This window comes from Peromyscus maniculatus, chromosome 13, assembly GCF_049852395.1.
Source record: "Peromyscus maniculatus bairdii isolate BWxNUB_F1_BW_parent chromosome 13, HU_Pman_BW_mat_3.1, whole genome shotgun sequence".
Classification (NCBI taxonomy): Eukaryota; Metazoa; Chordata; class Mammalia; order Rodentia; family Cricetidae; genus Peromyscus; species Peromyscus maniculatus.
The window spans coordinates 21,343,298-21,364,044 of record NC_134864.1 but is presented as its reverse complement, the minus strand read 5'-3'; the positions used below and the strand labels follow the sequence as shown (position 1 = coordinate 21,364,044).

At 40.1% G+C, this 20,747-nt stretch overlaps 1 protein-coding gene across 12 annotated transcripts in view; it reads right to left on the bottom strand.

Annotated features, from left to right (window-relative positions):
* Positions 1-20,747, bottom strand: part of Fer (FER tyrosine kinase) — a 368,133-nt gene that overhangs the window by 194,376 nt on the left and 153,010 nt on the right. For 5 of the 12 annotated variants that reach the window (XM_076549751.1, XM_076549748.1, XM_016010068.3 and 2 more), the window contains exon 10: positions 3,424-3,504. The exons of 1 other annotated variant lie outside the window; for it this stretch is intronic. In XM_076549751.1, the coding sequence (XP_076405866.1) occupies positions 3,424-3,504 (81 nt within the window). Of the gene's footprint in view, positions 1-3,423; positions 3,505-18,120; positions 18,317-20,048; positions 20,183-20,747 lie in introns of those variants that run through there. 6 more of the 12 variants (XM_076549752.1, XM_076549753.1, XM_016010071.3 and 3 more) reach the window with 6 other exon arrangements.

Genomic DNA, 20,747 nt, shown 5'->3' with positions numbered 1-20,747 from the left:
TCCCTAATCATCATCATCATCATCATCATCATCATCATCATCATCATCATCATCACAGTCAGGTAGAAATAGATGACCATATTCCTCTTTCTCCACATGCGGACTCCCCACATCAACTGACTTAGCCCGGAAGGACACAGCACTGTCACTCAGAGTCCACAGTTGGGATGAGGGCTGCTCTTGCTCTGGCAGTATCACAGAAACTTCATCTGTGCTTGGCATAGTCACACCTCCTTTCCCCAAGACACTATCTGGAAACGACCCAAAAGTGTGAGGTGCATTTCCACCCCCCTTTTGAGGAATACCTTCCTGGTGCCACAGCAGTGCTGAGGGACTTTGTTCTGTGTGGTTTTGCTTTTTGAAAAAAATATAATTATTATGAATTAACTTGTCTAGACTCAGCATAACCAAGCTTTTGTTTTGAAAACAATGAAGGGGCATAATAAAGCAGTCGGTTCTTCTACTTTCCTTACAGTAACAATGAACTGAGGAACACAGAATACTCAAGAGTAGCCATGTTGTGTAAATCCTATATGTGCAATCAAGCACTTTATCAACTTCACCTACTCTCTAGCATTACCCACTTAAGAAACTGTCTCCATCAGGTTAGAATAACCTCACCAAAAAGAATTAAAAAGGTGCTAGAGAGATGGCTCAGAGGTTAAGAGCACTGCTTGCTCTTCCAAAGGTCCTGAGTTCAATTCCCAGCAACCACATGGTGGCTCACAACCATCTATAATGAAATCTGGTGCCCTCTTCTGGCCTGCAGGGACACATGCAAACAGAACACTGTATACATAATAAATAAATAAATCTTAAAAAAAAAAAAGAATCAAAGAAAAAAACAAAATAAAAAGTTTAGGGGGGTGGTTCAAGACAGGTTTTCTATGTGTAGCCTTGGCTGTCCTGGAATTCACTCTGTAGACCAGGCTGGTCTTGAACTCACAGAGATCCACCTGCCTCTTCTCCTCAGTGCTGGGATTAAAGGTGTGCGCCACTACTGCCTGGTTGATATAAAAGTTTTAAATTAAAGATCATCACATGGAAATTCCTGCAGATGTTGCACATGTGTTTTCCCAAAGAGGTGTATGGTCTGTTCACATCTTTTCACTTGTGAGTGGGAATGCTTGGAACATGTGTGCACATGTACTAGTTTCAATATCTGTGTTCAACTCTCTTAAGCATATATTTAGAAATGGAATTGTAATCCCATGTTTAACTTTCAAAAATATTTATTTGTTTTTTTATATGAATGTGTATACCTGCCTGAGTTTACCTGCACCACATGCATGCAAGACCTGGGAGAACTCAGCAGGGGGTATCAGTTCTTCTTGAACTTGAGTTGGAAACAGTTGTGAACTGTCATGTGGATACTGGGAACAAAACCCAGGTCCTACTCAAGACCAGTGAATGTTCTAAACTACTAAGCTATCCCTCTAGCATCCTCATCCGTCCTGTTCAACTTTTTGAGCAACTATTTTCCATAGTGACTAAGGCTGGGGATATAGCTCATGCACAAGATTCTGGGTTCACTCACTGCCCAATAAACAAATAAGGAAACCAGACAAAACTGCTGACCACTCTAGAAGGAGGAGGAGACAGAATGTGTTAAGTTCTCATGGCTCATCAGGAGACTAATTTTTCCACCAAGATTAGCCAATCAAAATCCATCATTCCAGTGAGTGAGGAGTCAGAGAAATCTGTGAAGAAAAAAGAACAAACAAAAAGGTTGGGGCTGAGGACTGATGCAGGGATCAGGAGGAAGTAATTCCTTTGGGGATCTGTGTATTCACTATAATAGTGCTTTGAGAATATCAAACTTCCAATGTCTCCACATCCCCATCAATGCTCATTCTGTTTCTTGATGACAGGAATGTTGTAGAGTATTATTTTAAAGTGTGTTACTTTTGTTTATATTGCATTTGTTTAACTCTATGAAGCTGTGTTACTGTGCCTGTTTAAAACAACTGATGGTCTAATAAAGATCTAAATGACCAATAGCAAGGCAGGAGAAAGGATAGGCGAGGCTGGCAGGCAGAGAGAATATATAGAAGGAGAAAACTGGGAGAAAAAAAGAAGGAATGAGAGAGGAAGGAGAAGGACTTCAGGGGCCAGTCACACAGACACCCAGCTAAATAACCAGCAATGGAGTGAGAGAAAAAAAGGTATACAGAAGTAAGAAAAGGAAAAAGCCCAGAGGCAAAATTTAAAGTTAAGAAAAGCTGGCAATAAACAAGCCAAGCTAAGGCTGGCATTTATAATTAAGAATAAGCCTCCGTGTGTGATTTATTTGGGAGCTGGGTGGCAGGTGCCCCAAAAGACCGGAGACCAAAAAACAAACAACACAGGAATAAGATAAGTTCACTAAATAAACTGCAATGTTAAGATGGGTTTTACAGCACACTCTCTTCTGACTTTCATTGTTTCCAGTGAGAGGTCAGCTATAATACATACAATTTCTCCCTTACACATAATGGTTGTCTTCCCTCTTATAATTGACTATGATATGAATAAATATAATCATATACTTATATACAGAGACAGAGGTGAAGCTGCAGCCTGAAGCTAGAACACACCAGTTCACTGCTGAGATGTCCTCTGGCCTCACTGCCCCTCTTTCCCTTCTTCAGCTCCAGCATTAGACCATTTGGCCTAAACTGATGATGGCAAACACTGCTCTATTTTTCCACTCGCTCCTTCTGATCCAGTCTCTGTTCCAAGCCTCCGGCAGCAGGCCTTACTCTCCCTCATCTTTCCTTCTGTGTCTGGTCTATTATTAACAAGCTCATCTAATGAATCCCATCTAATGTACTTTCTAGCAATGCTATTTTTATAGCAACATACTGCTGCTGAAATGCTCCATCTCTTACACCATTGTCCATCTTTGTATTGGATCCGTTGGTCTTTTTGTAACAGCTACACTGAACGCACCATCTGGTCATTTCACTATCTGGGTCATCTCTTGTCTGTCTATGTTATAAATAATGAGCTCCAAGTCTTTTTAGCATGTCAGATATTCTTGCATTATATGCCAGGAAACTTGCATAAAAGAAAAGGAATCTGAATTCAATATTTACCTAGAGAAAAGAGGACAACTATCTACTGTTCTTGCTGTCAAACTTCTAAAAAATAGTAATGGTCACTAAGCAGGACCTGGATTAGTTGCAATTTTAGTTTGAATCAATGACCAGTCCCTTATTCACATCACTAAGAAGACATCTTTCAAACTCAAGTACCCACTAAGCGAGGGGTCACAGCCCCATTTGATACAAAGTCTTAAGAGTTCATTGCAGAGAAGCAACTTTGGGGAAGGAACTGAGTGTAGCAAATGCAAGATGCTCAGTTCCATTGCTTGAGACCAGCAGCCTCAGAGAAACATAAAAACCAACAAAAAACCACCCTCACTTGCTTGTACCACCTCACCTTCTTAGTGTTGGAAGAAATCCATTTGGGTTGTCTCTGTGTCCTTCTCTGGTCGCATTCTTCACACAGTGAATCAAACCCCTTAAATAGGAAGTGACAGCGTGGGTATGGTGGCTGATGCCTGTAATCTCAGTCCATGAGGCTGAGGCAAGAGTATCACCATGAGTTTGTGGCTTTACCTGCCTTACATAGTACAGCCAGTTACATAGCATTACCCTGTGTGGAGGTTAGAATGATAAGTGTCTACCATAGTCTCTCAGGCATCTGAATACTTGGTCCCCAGCTGGTGGCGCAGTTTGCAGAGGCTGGGGAGGTATGGCCCTGCTGGAGGAAGTATGTCACTGGAGGTGGGCTTTGAGAATATAAAAGACCTGGGCTGTTTCTAGTTCACTCTCTGCTTCACGTCTGTGCTTCAAGATGCGAGCCCTCAGCTTCCAGTGACTACTGCCACACCTGCCATCAAGGTTCTCTGCTATCTATTGACTGAGCACATCTATCCACTGCTCTTGCTGTCAAACTTCTGGAGATATAGTAATAGTCACTGAGCAGGACCTGGATTAGTTGCAATATTAGTTTGAATCAATGGCCAGTCCCTTATTCACATCACTAAGGAGACATCTTTCAAACTCAAGTACCCACTGAGCTAGGGGTCATAGCCCCATGTGCTACAAGGCCCACAAGTTCAAATAAGCCCTTCCTTCTGTAACTTGCCTTGGTGGTGGTGTTTTATCAAAGCAACAGAAAAACAACAAAGATAAAAAAAGACAGAGAAGGAAAAGGAGAAAGGAAAGAGGAGGTGAGGAGAGGTAGGGAGGAAAAGAGGGGAGCACTGGGTAGATACTGCTGCCCCACTCTGAGGGCTGGGCTCTTCTACTTCTAATCTGTCCCATGAGCCTAAACACAGTCCTAACAAGTTCATCAGAACCTCGCTGGGAGCCATCTGGTCATACAGCGCCACACAAGATGCAGTAGTCCAAGACCTGCCTTCTCTTTTAAAAGACTCCCACTTCCTGAACGGGCTCACAGAGGTTTCCTCATTTGCTCAGCTCTCTGAGGGACTGTTAAAAGTTGTTATTCAGTAGCCCATTGCCCATTTTTTGTTATTAAGAAGAATCACCAGCAGACTCAGTAGCTTTTCATATCTAATTATATTGCATTTTTTAAAGAGAAGTCATCCATCAGTCATCATTTCACTCCCATTACATATGAAGCAAAACAAGAATTATACTCAGGGTCTTCACAAAGGCAGACACTAAAAAGCACTAATTTATCAAATATAGTCTTCATTTGGAGGACATCATTTGAGGACATATAGCCAAGGATATAGACTGTATTTCTCAACCGACAATTTAAAGGATTAAAGGCCAAGCAGGGCACAGCGGCATACTCATGTAATCCCAGGACTAGGGACACCGGAGCAGGATGAAGAGGTGGAAGCCAGCATGGGTACTTAGTAAAACCTTCACTTAGAGGAAAGTTAAAGGACCAAACATCTCATGAATTTTGTTCTCTGTTATTGTGTCTTTCCCCTTTTGTTAATTGCTTTGGGGGTAGGAAGGTTCTCCTTCTCAGTGTTGTGTTCACTGCAGAGGCTCCACAAGGACACTGGCAAGCAGACTAGTAAGTGCTTTTCGTTTTTTGTAAAGGTTTAGGTTTCTAGTTTAGGTGTCTCCCAGGTGCATCTGCTGTTTAGTGTTCCACCTCAGCCCAGGCACCAATAATCCTCTTACCCACTCGGCGCCTCTCCTGCTGTGTCACACTAGTGACTGGGACACGTGGAACTTCAAGGTCAAGATTGTATTCATTAGAACAGAATCAGAAAGAGGAAGACAAAAGAAAATCCTGAGACAATGAAAATAATAATAATAATAATAATAATAAGTTTTAAATAAAGAAAGGCAGTGGGTTGTTGGTGTTGTTTTGTTTTCTCCCATTGTCAGCTAATAACTTCCAACCAGGAGATGTAGTTTAGAAAGAACTCAAGCCAACTCCTGTAGCATGAATCTTAAAAGTTCTTATTAATAAAATCAAACCCGGGCCAGGTATTGGGGTGAAATGCTGGACGGTCAGAGAGATAGAACAAGCCATGGCTAACCTCACCTGGCCAACTTCTCAGCTGGTCTTGTTTCCTCAGACTGGAAGCTTCTGTGTCCTCATCCCAATGGCTCTCAGCTGAACTGTGCTGCTCAAAACCTAAAAGCTTAACCAGCCAAATGCCACTAGCCCAAAGCTTCTAGTTTCTGGTCCTCACGCCTTATATACCTTTCTGCTTTCTACCACCACTCCCTGGTGTGGTGTGTGTGTCACCATGCCTGGCCTTTTCCAATGTGGCCTTGAACTCACAGAGATCCAGAGGGATTTCTACCTCTGGAATGCTAGGATTAAAGGTGTGAGTGCCACCATTTTTTAGCCTTTGTATCTAGTGGTTATTCTTTTTCTGACCCCAGATAAGTTTATTAGGGTGCACAATATTTTGGGGAACACAATACCACCACAAACTCCCATCCCCAACCAAGAAGCTATTTCCAACTGACAAGTGCTTGCAATGAAAAAAATAAGTTTTTTCCAATGGAGTTTCACTGGGCATATAAACCACACTGAAGGGCAGATCTCGTGCTCAGCAGTAGAAGGCCAACAGAAAATGAACTCAGTGTTTTTGTAGATTTTGTTGTGGTTGTTTCATAATGCTTTGGGTACTGTTTTTATCTTATTGGTCTTTGCTTGTACATTATTGCTTCCAGGTTTGTGTTTTTATGGGAAGTGTGTTTGTGTGTGCACACATACACACATGTCTCTGTATATGTTTCTTATGCTTTTTCTTTTTTTAAAAAAATTCTGGTTTGTTTTTTATTTGCTTGTTTGTTTTCTAAAGAAAGAGAAAGAAGGTGTGGTGTTGGGTGGGTAGGAGGTGAGGAGGAGGTGAGAGGGGAATGAAGGAGGGAAACTGATCTGCAGCAGGGAACTGGAGAGATGGCTTTAAGAAGCAAGGGAAGAAGAACTTGGTCAAGCTCTGAATGCTCATCTGCCTCCCAGCCACCCTAAGAAACCCGGTCACACTCTGGGACAGTGTTACCTTTTGCCTGAAAACCTAAGGATCAAATCAGCACAACAGAAGGGAGAGCTCCTGGACCAGATCACAACAACGCCTGCTGGCACAGCCGGAACTTGTGCACACCTCAGACACAAAAGTAGATGGGCTCTTCCATAACTACCTGACTTGGGGGGCATTACATCAATACAAAACTAACTCAGCATGCTTCCTTGGAATGTGCACTCGTAATTACAGAGTTCCAATTAGCAACTACAAATGTGTACCCTCATGTTCGCTGAAGCACTATTCAAAATGCCAAGAGTCAATCTAAGTGTCCACAATGAACGAGTGGATAAGGAAAACGTGTATACCCACAATGTAATAAATACTATCCAGGCTAAAGAGGGAATTCAGATCTGGACAGAGAGCTCACTGGGTACAGCTCTTGCTACATAAGCAGGAGGCTGGGACTCCAGCTGCCCAGGACTCATGTGAGAGCCAGGTGTGACATTTGTGTCTGTACTCTGAAATGGTGGAAGCAGAGACAGGAAGGGCTGGAGCCATGCTGGCCCACCAGCCTAGCAAAACTGGCAAGGGGTTCAAAACCAACCACGGTAGCAGTGAGGCAGGTGACAAGGAAGGCACCCTGGGTCGGGTACAGATGTCTTCTTCCACACACGAGCCTCAATATTTTCTAAAATTTTTGTTGCAGTTCCTTGAGTGATAACCTAAGACTTGTAGACAATCTAAAACTCAATTTAAAATGTCTTTTTCAAAAAAGAAATGTATTGCCCCCAAAGGAAAGTTTCCTCATTTGTTGTAAGAGCAATGCAAAGACCAAATGACTAATGGCCAGCAGCACTACTTCGTGAGCGGGCACACTCCCAGGAAGAGGAAGGATGCTCGGTTCAGGGAACATGTGCTATCACAACTCCTTACTTCTGCAACTGAGTACCTGCCTCCTTAGCTGGCTTACTGAGCACTGCAGCACAGAGGTACCATATAAGCAAATAGAGATGGGTGGGTTCCATTAAACGTTATTTAGGGACACAGGAACCTGAATGTTACATAATTTTTACATGTCACCCTATGTTTTTCTTTTGATTTTTATAAACATACAAAATAGTAAAAACATTTCAAAACTGGTAGCCATCCCTATACGAGTCAGGTTTGGTACATGAGCCACGTGATCTACCATTTAAGTTATATAATCTAACACAGAGACTATATTAAAAATGACTAACAAAGAAGATTTAGAAGTCAGTAAGTTCAAATTCTCAGCCTACCACTTCCATTTCCAATCCACATAACTTTACCCATCCTCTCTCTGCACCAATTTTCTTTTGTGTAATCTGGGAATCATACTAGTAGTGACTATTAGGAAGGTAGGGTATTGCCAAACAAGACTGCAGTAGGGTTTGAATATGACACACAAAGGAATTAGTAATACTCTAGGCATCCAATAATTGGCAAATCCTATCTGAATATGTTTAACTACCATTCTACTGATGCCATAATCAAAACACAGGAAAAATTTCATCAGTTGAAAATATCAATTATTGCATGCAAAAATGACCAATGTTCAACTCCCCATAAGCAGGATTAAAAAAAACCACATTAAACAAAATTGGTTTAATATAATACTTCAGGCCTGAAATTCTGATATGTTTACAGTCCACCCCTGAATTACAGCCAAAGCCAGGACTAGGATTAATTTAGACACACACACTATGGGTCTAAAATCCCACTGTTTACTGTATTATCAGAGCAATGAAGTGGGCATTTATGAACCAAACTGCAAACACAATTTCTTCCCAAATAATGGAGGATAAAGAGTTCAGAAAACATGCCAGATGGTGGTGGTGCATGCCTTTAATCCCAACACTCAGGAGGCAGAGCCAGGCAGATCTCTGTGAGTTCGAGGCCAGCCTGGTCTACAGAGCGAGATGCAGGAGGCACCAAAACCACATGGAGAAACACTTCTCAAAAAACTAAAGGCAGGGAAAAGAGTTCAGGAAACACAGAGGCTAGAGTTGTCAAAAAAAAAAAAATATGCAAAGCACACAAACAACAAAATTAAGATTAAAAATTTGGCATTGAGGCTGAGTTTAAAGGTAGGCTGCTGAGTGCCAGGCAGGTATGATGGTGCCAGGAGAGGTGCAGCACTCAGGAAGTTGAGGCAGGAGAGTGAGCTTGAAGTCATACTTGAGTATATAGAAAGTACTCATAGGAGCGTGAGAAAAAAAAAAAACTCTCTCTCAAAGAAAGAAAAGCAAGCTGTCTACACACATGACCATTGGGGCTCCCAGGATAAGTGATCATAAAGTATCTCAAAGACCAAGTAGAAGAACCAGTTTGAAGCAAAGTTGAGGATCTCGCCTCCAACAGCCCCACATTTTAAGTTCTTTCTTGATAGCAGAAGAATAGACACAAACAACAGCAGCTTGGATGGTGCCCCCGACAAAGATGTCCACAGGAACTTTTGGATGTGACATTACAGTTTTGAGGGTGGTGGGAGTTACAGACATTATGATGAGACTATTCTAGATGATGCGGGTCTAGTCCTAACCTAACGACAAACATCCTCAGATGATGACAGACAGACAGAGAAGCTGGTAAGGCAATGAGAAGAAACAAACTGGTGTGTTCTGTCCAGGAGCCAAAGAACTTAGTTTTCCAGCAGCCACCAGGAGCTAGGAGAGAAGTACGGACAGATTCCCTGTGGATACACAAGAAACCAGTCACCCAATGCTACGGGGCTTCAGACTGCCTTAACAGTGACAGGAATTTCTGTTCTCTGTCAAGTTTGCAGTAATTTGTTATGCTGTCATGAACATTAATATAAGGTGACAAAGAATAATCATTTCACATTTGTCTTACAAAGCAATCACTGGCATTCTAACTATACAAAAAAAAAAAATCACCCATTATAACAAATGAGAAAAACTGGCCAAATATGACACTGTTATCACAAATTCTACACAACAAAATTAAAGTACAGGTGAGTATACGTACATACGTATGTGTGTGTGTGTGTGTGTGTGTGTGTGTGTGTGTGTGTGTTTGTGTGTGTGTGTGCATGTGTAACTGTTTTTCATTTCTTATCCATATTTTAAAAACTTACTTTAACTGAAACAACGCCTTGCCTTAAAATTTACTGTCAACAGTATGTTGCAGTCCCAAAGACAGATTTTCTCAGCAGGAGCCCCGATCATGCCAAGAAACCATGTAGCAATATTCACAATCAACCAGAAGGTCACTGGGTCTTCATCTGCCTATAGCACAGGAGTGAGAAAACCAGGTCTTTTCTCTGCCTTGCTCACATCATTTTCACACAAATCAGCACAGCTTGAGGCCTCCTGTATTTTAGGGTCCAGGACTATTTCTGACAGTCTGTCATCAGGAACGAAAAAAGACCTTGAAAGAAACCAAAGGCTAAGAAGGTGACTCTGTTAGAGCATCTGGTAAGGTGCAAGGCTTGCCTCACTTCCCAGCAACATGGGCATGAATGAATGAATGAATGAATGAATAACAAAGGTAGTCAAATCCCAAAGCAAAAATAAGTAGGGCAATATTTGCATATGCAGACAGAATATTACTAAAGAGATCAACATTGAAAATAAGTACAGGAATTCCTACACAGTAATTTTTCTCTCATCTGTTGCAATGTACTCATGCAATAAAACTCCATCAAATCAGCAGCAGAAAGGACCTCCACGTTTAAGCTTCTCTTCTTCAATATTTAATTACATGAAACATGGGAAAATGAGTGAAAGATTTCCGTCAAAATGCCTGTACAGATGACAGATCTAACCTACTCTCCTCTCTACTGTCCTAGTGCTCAGATTATATTTTGAGTCAATCAAATGATCAACATCAATGAGTCGTTCAAAAACTTAAGTGGTAGGGAAGGTAGAAGTGCTTTATTCTTACATTTGAAACATTCAATCATAACTTATATTCTGTATAAAACTATGGTTCACTTATACCTAAAATAATCTTCAATACTATAATTCAAAAATATGAGGAAAACAGAAAGAGACCAGTGAGTTTCGTGATTATAAGAAGCAGAATGCTGCCACTCTAATGAACACACACACACACACACACACACAGGAAAGGCCATTTTGTCCTGGAATGGCAAAATAATGGGTTAGCAATGACTCTAAACCAACCAATCAAACAAAAACAAACACACACAAAAAAATGACACCATCAAGAATGGCAGCGCACATCTGCACGGCCAACATTTGGGGGCTATACAGCAAGAGGACTGCCTATGCATGGCCAGCCCTGGCTCCATATGGAGACTCTGTCTCCAAAAGAACAACCAAAAAAGATAAAACAGTAAGAAGGGAGGCCTTTGAATATGCACCTAAAAAAACTTGGATTCACAGTTCAGACATTTTATTCAGTGACTTTTAAATTATTAACTCTGAAAGAAGTTCAGAAAGTCGCCAAATGAATAAAACCGGGAGTAGCATCAACATTACTAATGATTTAAAGGTAATGTCAAAGAGGACAGCTGTAACGTGCCACTTGAAGTCTCTCTCAAAAAACAACAAACAACAAAAGCATTGATCTGCTTAGAAAACAGCTGTAATGCTGAAGGTGGTTAGCATTCCCCAAGTGCTGACTATGCACTGAGTACAAGTACCATTGCCCGTGCATGCACTGTGCTGCACGCTTTAGCCTTCTACATCATCATGTATCAGGTCCTGGTAACAGCCTCTTCTCAAAGATCAGAAAACCAAAAATTGTAGAGTGCTTAAATAACTTCTCCAAGAATATAATGATGAGTTCTTATTCAGAATACTGGTTCTCACATTCAAATCTAAAGTGTACTGTAAATCTAAAATTCCTTCCTATACTGATAGGTTAACAAGATTATTTATAGAATTGAATCTACAATTTTAAATATCAACCTCACTGCTTCAGAAGTATACAAAAACTATATAGATACATAGAATATTCTTTTGAGGCCTACAGAGCTATAAAAAACTAACATTTTAAAACTTGAATAGAATTTAAAAATAACTTATCTTGAACTAAACACAACAAATTAAATGCTTCATTTGGGCATATCTTTTAACAGATTGCCTTCATAAAACAAACTGTACATTCCTGTCTTCTAAAATACTTGTAAGTAGGCCAGGCGGTGGTGGCGCATGCCTTTAATCCCAGCACTCGGGAGGCAGAGCCAGATGGATCTCTAGATCGAGGCCAGCCTGGGCTACCAAATGAGTTCTAGGAAAAGGCACAAAGCTACACAGAGAAACCCTGTCTTGAAAAACCAAAAAAACTTGTAAGCAAGCATTGTTTGATTTTCTTTGAGCTAAGGTATTAGAGACTTTGCTATGCAATTTCTTCTGTGTGTATTTTGTGCCTTTCCTAGCCGCCATGATTCCGAACTTTGAGACAAGGTTACATCCTGGAAATACTTTTAGTTGATAGGCTCTCTTACTAATTTACTATTCTCTCCATTCACAGAGAACTCATCATTAATAGCTTTTCTATGTATCAATAACAAGCATGCTGAGAAAGAGACCATGGAAACACTCCCATTCACAATAGCCTCAAGAAAAAATATCTAGGAATAAGCCTAAACAGGGAGGTGAAAGAAGTCTATAATGAAATTGTTGAATCTCTGAATAAAGAGATTGAAAAGATATCAGAAGATAAAAAGACCTCCAAATGGTCATGGACTGGTACAATTAATATTGTAAAAATAACCATCCTACCAAAAGCAATTTACAGATTCAATGAAATCCCCATCAAAATAACATTCTTTACAGAAAAAGAAAAAGACTCCATAAATTCATATAGATGCACAAGAGACCCCAGATATCCAGAACAATCCTGAGCAAAAAGTTCAATTCTGGAGGAATTAACACACCAGATTTCAAGCTATATTGCAAGGTTATGGTAATAAAAACAGCACAGTACTGCCACAAAAATAGACAAGTAGATTAGTGGAATAACAGGCCCAAACATGAGTGCATAGAATTATAGCCATATGATGTTCAGTGAAAATGCCAAAATATGATAAAAAAAAAAGACAGTATCTTTAACAAATGGAAATAGGAAAACTGGGAACACACATAGAAGAAATCCACCCACAATTATTATCTTGCAGGAAACTCAATTCCAATGTATCAATGACCTCAATGTGAAACCTAACACTGAAACTCCTAGAAGAAAACATATGCAGTACCCCACAAGATATAGATGTAAGACAGGACTTTCTGTAGGACCCCACTGACTCAGGAGTTAAAGCCAACAACTGACCACTAGAACCCCGTGAAACTAGAAGGTATAGGTTTTATACACACATACAAGGCAGCTCCAAATCTTTACATTTGAGAATATAACTTGCAGTTATTATAACTGCAGAAGCCAGGAAAGCAGGAAAAGACCATGAGGGTAGGGAAGAGAGGAACTCCACAGAGGGAGAAAGCATGATACAGGTGCTATGGAGGAAAAAGTGGGGGAGGGGAGCACTTTGGCTGAGATGAGCAGACAGAGTGGGAGAAAGGAAAAATGAATGCCAGCAAGGATGTTTGAGAAAGCCATAGGAAACGATTTGTAGGCAAGTATAGAAATAAGATATAATATGGATGTGTGTAGTTGTGTTTATGTAGAGATAGATGGATAGGTGGGTGTGTAAGCAGACAGACAGACAGGACAGTTATACCACATAGGGAGATAATACTCTCCCCAGGAGCCATAAACAACTTATAAGAACTATAAACCCTCCCTTGGGGTTAATGGTGGGCAAGGGTAGACCACTGAGAAGACTGTAGCCTATTGCCATTATTGCTGAAGACACCACATTTTCAGACACAGGACATGGTGGAATCAAGATGAAATTGACCAGAAGTCTCTTTTCTGGGGACTAGCTCTTGTAGATGGGAAGACACTATGCAAGCTGCCATGGGTAAAAGCAATCAGTAATCCTGCTTGCTGTGAAGACTGTGAACCACAACAATAAATTTTGGTTAATGTAAGAAAAAATTTCAAATAAATATTTAAAGTGCAATAGTGGCACCTTTATCACGGAGGTAACCAACAACTATCTGCTTAGACCTGACACCTGCTCAATAAGGGGGAATTCATGCCTGGTACTGTAAACCTAGCCAACTACCCATTGCTGGAGAGGTCATTCACCTGACAGAATCTACTATTGCCATGTTTCTAAGCCAATATGATTTCCAACTGTATTCTAAATAACCACCCTCTACCCACAGATAAACGTATTTCTTACCCTTCATCAAAGAGGTTTCTTTTTGTAGATGGAGACAAGTACAGAGATCCACAACTGGTCAAAACACAGAGGGCAGATGACTGTTAAGTACTCAACACCAACTAGCACTTCTACAAAGCACCACCTGCCACATGAGTGTTGTGGGATGGTCTGTATGTCAAATTGCTCTGATTGGTCAAAAATTAAAACACTGATTGGCCAGTGGCCAGGCAGGAAGTAGGTGGGACAAGGAGAGAGGAGAATTCTGGGAAGCGGAAGGCTGAGGCGGGGAGACACTGCCAGCTGCCGCCATGACCAGCAGCATGTGAAGACACCAGTAAGACCCCAGCCACGTGGCAAGGTATAGATTTATGGAAATGGATTAATTTAAGCTATAAGAACAGTTAGCAAGAAGCCTGCCACGGCCATACAGTTTGTAAGCAATATAAGTCTCTGTGTTTACTTGGTTGGGTCTGAGCAGCTGTGGGACTGGTGGGTGACAAAGATTTGTCCTGACTGTGGGCAAGGCAGGAAAACTCTAGCCACACATGAGGCTCAGAGAACAGTATGGAAGACAAGGTAGAAAAACTGTCAGAGTTTGCTGCTGGACAGTGTCTTCTAGACATGACGAAAAGCTGCACTCATGAATCACAACAACATGGTTGCCTAAAGAAGGCCTGAATAATGACAACACCAGGATCCCATCATTAGATGAAGAGCTATGGGCGATCAATCACTGCTGAGAAATTTTCCTCAGGAATGAACCCGATAGGTTATCTGATCCTAAGTGGTCAACACAAAATCCATAAACATAGGTACAACACTAAATGGAATCAGTATGTTGTACATATACATGTATGTGTGTGTGATAATAACAATTAGATAAGAAGTCATAGATTGCCAGGTGGTGGTGGCACACGCCTTTAATCCCAGCACTAGGGAGGCAGAGCCAGGTGGATCTCTGTGCGTTTGAAGCCAGCCTGGTCTACAGAGCGAGATCCAGGACAGGCACCAGAACTACAACAGAGAAACCCTGTCTTGCAAAAACAAAAACAAACAAACAAAAAAAAGAAGTCACAGATTTAAGAGGGAGTAGAGAAAAACACAAAAGAAGTTGGAAGGGGAAGAGGGAGAAGTGAAAAGGATGTAAATACAGAACTCATATATGAAGTTCTAAAAAACCCGCTTATTCCTAAAAATTTAAACTTAGCTAAACAAGTTTTTCTCATTAAGTGAAATAGCCAAAGCATACAAACCAGGGCTGATGACGTTTACTAAAGAGGATCAAGAGCCTAAGAGCCTTCTTCCACCTCTTTAAAAAGGAAAGCAGGGCTAGAAATGGCTCAGCAGTTTAGACAGCTTACTGCTCTTGCAGAGAACCCAAGTTTGGTCCCACCACCAACATGGCAGCTCACAATAGTCTACAACCAGTTCCAGAGCATTCAGCATCCTCTTCTGGCCACCAAAATAACCTGCTTGCGCATGATATACATAAACTCATATGGACATACACACATGCATATCAATAAAAATGAACGGTGACAGAAAGGGGGAAAAGACAGTTTAAACTTGCTTACTAAGAACATCTTAGTGAAAACCCTTTTCAGATCAATGAGCATAGAAATGGACATTCTTCACGGACCTTCCACATGAATGCTTATATAATCTTCAAGAGCTACAGTGGTGGTTTGCTAAGAAAGGCTCCCATAGTGTCATATACTGAAATGCTCAGTCATCAGGGAATGGCACTAGCTGAGAAGAATTAGGAGGACTGGGAGATGTGGCCCTGTTGGAGTAGGTGTGGCCTTGTTGGAGGAAATGTGACACTGAAGGTGGACTCTGAGGTTTTGAAAGCCCACACCAAGCACAGCCTCTCTCTCTCTCTCTGCGTGTGGATCAAGATGTAGCACTCAGCTACTTCTCCAGCACCACACTGCCATGCCTGCTGCCATGCCTCCACCATAGTAATGGACTAACCTCTGAAACTGCAAGCAAGCCCCAGTTAAATGTTTTCCTTTCTAAGAGTGGCCTTGGCCATAGTGTCTAGTCACAGCTACAGATGATGGAGGAGGAGGAAGGGGAGGAGGAGGAGGCAGGGGAGGAGGAGGAAGAGAAGGAGGAGGAGGAAGGGGAGGAAGCAACAACAGTTGCCCATTGTTTAGGGAATGAAGATAAACTAACAGAAGTTTAAAACATGTCATCTATAAGGAGGAAGTTGATGGAATACAACCCATGTCTACAATCATTGTGCCAAAGTAATGAAGGAAGCATGAAGGGCCACTGTCAATGTTATGTTACACAGTATGGGGAAGAATGAGCATTCTTCCTCTTAAAAAGGAAGTTTGCTTATCAAAATGAGATTTCAGAGATCATAATTTTAAAAATGCTGAAATGGAAAAATGTATAAAGATAAGTAGTAGAGCTAAAATCCCAATCAAGAATGGATCTCAAATATGTCCCTCAGTATCAATATATTACAGTAGAAAGAAAAAGTAGATGATGAACAACAGTGTAACATTCTATGTTTTATCAGAAAAAAAAAAAAACAACAACAACAAAAACTACAGACTCCTCCCACTTCCCAGGGTAGCTATATTTCTGATTAACAGAACAACTCCTATCTAAAATTAGCACTTGTCTACTATGTGTTATTTGGTAATTAAAAAAAAATAGCTGGACATGTGATAAAAATAACACCAGAGAGTAAAAACCAAAACCACACATCTCTCTGAAAAGAAAACGGTAAATGGTGACACTATGAAAATACAAACCACATAACGGACCCAGGGGCAGAATCAGCACAACACAGCTGGTGCCACTCTGGACGCACGCGTCTCTGCAAGAAGGGGCCATGGACTTAGAAGGAGATGACAGCAAATGTTCAGAAGGGAACTTCCGGGTTGATCAAAAGCCCGAACTCTCATTACATTCAGGGCAGGGTTAGCTAATAACCACAGATAAAGCATTGTGGTTATGGATGAAATTTCACAGAGATGAGAATTCAATATGTATTTACTTTGTTGAGCTGTTGGAGCATTTCATTTCAGTGTGCACTTCTATGCTTAATATCTTTCTGAAGATGGTTGTTGAACACCATTAACATAAAAACCCCTATCCTATTTTCTCTAAAAAAAACACATAAAGTTGTAAAATACTAATTTTTTTAGTATTTTTTTTAAAAAACACCGTTTTTAAATGTAGTAAAACTGATTCAAAGGAAAAAGAAAATAAAAACAATTTAAAAAATAAAAGACACAAAATTATATTTTAAAACCAATTCAACATAGAAATAACAAAATGTAAATATAAAACATCAGAGATAAAAGAATATACAAAATGAGGAGTAAAAAGCAAAACTTATTTTTAAAGCTAAAGAGTGAGTTATACATGTCATCAGCTAGCTATTTAAGACATTAATACCTTAGAAGTCAGAGATATTATACAATGATAGATTATACAGGACAATCTCAAAGGATTTTATGTCCTCTAATATTTTTATGAATACACAAATTGAGATACCATAAAACTCATGTACACAAAATTGATCTTTAAATTTATGAATAGTATTACCTAATGACAAGACACTTAATTAGAATATAACTCAAATATTCCATTAAGTAACTTTAAGACAGAAATTGTGTATCTATTCCCATTCCTTTCAAAGATAATTTTAAAAAATAGGCAACAACATTCTTTTTTGGTATTTCCATGCTGATTTCAAAGTCAGAATTGTTTTTCCTAACACAGGAAGTGTAGACAAAAAATAGCCCAAAATATCAGGGCCTTAATTAGGAAATTCAGTAAGTTTAAGTCTGAATTAAAAACAAACAAAATATTCATGAAACTCCTTACAAACACAGCAGATGTAGCATAGGTATAGAACACTATTCCTATTATCCACAGAAATTATATGCTATACAATAAAAGATTAACGGTTGGTGTACTTCAGATTACTAAATTGAACTGTAAGTTCTAGTTTATAAAAACAGCACTGAGCTACAGTCATGAACTGTGAGAAGATTCTCCATTATTGTCCTTAATTATCTAATATATTTGTTCAAGAAAATTATTACTATCCTTTAGTCACAGAAATTGAAAATGAAGTTTCTATTGAGCTCGGCAGGCAATAAAGACTGAAACTTAGAAGTCTGAACACCAATGCGCATTCTAAACTGAATCGTGTTTCTGTTTTCTGCAGAGTGCACTTCTCACAGACTAGAAAGCCTGTCTTCCTCTCAAATCTCAGAGGTGAAGATTAGCACCCCCACCCCAATATCCTTGGCTGGGTGTCTGAATGAGAGTAGTGTTAGAAAACAAACAAAAACTCAAGAAAACTATTGACATTATTAACAAAGCCAATGACCTCCAGGACTATCAGGCAATATCCAAGCCCTGGTATAGGCCGGAGCCCCTTCTTCCTTACCTGGTATCTCTGGATTTCTGATGCGGAAGGTTCAGGGCTCAACTTTATAGCACAATTTTTACAGTACTTGGAGTCACAATCAGGTTCCAGCTGACCCTCACAATGGGGACACTCCACTCTCTGCTCCATCTCAAATCTTAGCTACAACTACTAACAGTGTGCCCACTGAAGTCAATGTATCCACAGATCTTCCTGTCTGAGACAAAAGCAAGATAGAAAAGACACAGCCCTTGAGCTCCTATTGCACAGTGCCTCCCTCTTTGGTCAGGGAACTGTATCAGTCAGCCCTAGATCAAATAAATCATTAAGCCAACGAATGTTGGGGGTTTTGTTTGACTTCGTTGTGTGCCGTCCATGTGCACTAAAAAAAGGCCCACTATCTAAGAAATAGATCCCATTCTTAATCAATCATTTCAATAAAATAACCTATTTTCTTCCTCCACAGCATGTCACTGAATAGCTGACATTTCAAAATCCCCAGCATCTCAGCACACTTCCAAGTATGTCCTGAAACAAAGCTTCAGAGAACTGAGCAAAGAAGCTTTGCTTTAAATTGTCTCCTTCATTTTTATTTTATTGAAGTATAACTCCTAATACTTTGAAATTCTTCTTCTCAGATGTAAAAGAATCTAAATTATGTCCAGATGATCATCAATGTCTCATCAGATTCCAAATTTCCTTAGAGCAAGAATATAGTGAGCCTATTAATACCCAGTGAGCAGCAGGGCTGGAAGAGAGGAGTGCTCGGGATACCCAAAACCATGAACGTGTAGACTGTATAGAAGACTCTTCTTCTGATTGCCTGTTCTAGAAAGTGTTAACTGCTGTGGGGAAGCACTCCAAGCAACAGTTAGACACCACATACTATGCTTCCAAGTTCAGCCTAGGACACTCTTCTCGTGCCTGTGAGTGTCTCTTCAGTCTCCCTGTGGAGCCCAGGCTGGCTGCATGCTTGCAACCTTACTGCTTCTGACACCAGAGCACTAAGCTTCCACATGTGCACCACCACCCTCGGCCAGAATGTGACTGTGGGTGGAAGAAAGGTCCTAAGACTTCATGGAAACTAAGCAGGAAAACCCTTTAAAGGCAACAGAGACCTACTAGACAGGCCTTGGCTTTGAAACTTCTTTGGATCACAAGTTTGACATAAACATTTCTCCTTTAAATTACCCTATTCTTTTCAATTTAATGCACTTAAAAGAATTAAGGACAGGCCTGGTGGTGCATGCTAGCAATCCCACCATTCAGTAGGAGACAAAAGAAATGCAAGTTCAAGGCCAGCGTGTGTTACATTGTGAGATCCAACATCAATTAAAGTTGAAAGTCTCATCTCTGTCCAATTTCCACTGACTGTCTGTGTGTCCAGTTAACTTTGCTGAACATAAATATCCACTCGTGTTTATATTGTGCCTATCAGAAACTTCTCATTTTACATTCAAATAACAATTTCATAAAGTTTTCCACTGATAAATAATAGTAAACAACATGGGATAGACTATTTCTTAGGAGCTAGTACTGGCTTGGCCATTTGATGAGGATCTTTCCATTGAATCCTTCACAGTAGCCCTAAGACAGATCCTATAGCACACCTGAGTTCACAGATGCTCAGGCTGAGGCACATGGAGGTTAGATAACTTCCCAATGTCATGCCCTCAGTAAGCAGCCAATCGGGACTGAAACCCAAAGAACTCCAGAACAGAACCGTGCAGTTCTGTAACATTCTGCCTCTTGAGTTACTCCCTTCCCAAAGCACTCTTCCCAGGAAGGAGTCTCCAGACACACTTTAACAAGTCACTAATTCTCTTCTGCTTAAGTGGGGGTAACAGGGGACAACACTAATGCTTCTTAATATTCTTTGTGGGTCTCACATTTCTTAGCTCATTTTAAACAAGTAATTTTGACTTCTATATCTGAATAAATTTACTTACATTTTCCTATCTTTGGCGCTTACTTACAGCTTGGTTCTATTCATTTATTCTTTCAGTATTCAGTGAGGATTTACTGGGTGCCAGGCACTCACCCAGGCTCACAAAAATCACAAAATTTTAAATCTGCAAGCAATCTTGGAGATAGAAATAAATGAAAATTAATATTTACAGCCAAAAAATAAAAATCTAAAGCAACTATATTTGATTCTTAGTTTACCCCCAGAAATAAGCTAACTCTGGTTATTTTCCTCTGCATCATATATACCATTGGTTTTACTTTCTGTAACTAAAAGTATTTTAAATCTATTAATGTTGCTAAGCAGACCCTCTTTCAGATCACATATAAAGACAATAATAATATGGATGATGCATTAGTTCCCAGTTTCTGAAACAAAAACAATAGGTTTAATGAGTTAGGAATCTATAATTTTATATTTCAGAAGGTTAGACATCCTTTTCTCTTTAAATCTAAACCTGTTTGGGGCCCTGCTAAAAGTATACTTCCCATTCCAATAGGAACGTAACACACTATAACCTTCAATAAACATTCTTGTCAATTTCTTGTGTAAAACCCGAGGAGACTGCTCGGTAGACACTATTCCTTCACAGAGACTCTGCAAATAGTCAGACATGATTCTGCTGGTTGAAAAATGTCCTCCTCCCCCTAGAAAAGTATTTTGTATAAATATCCAATGACTC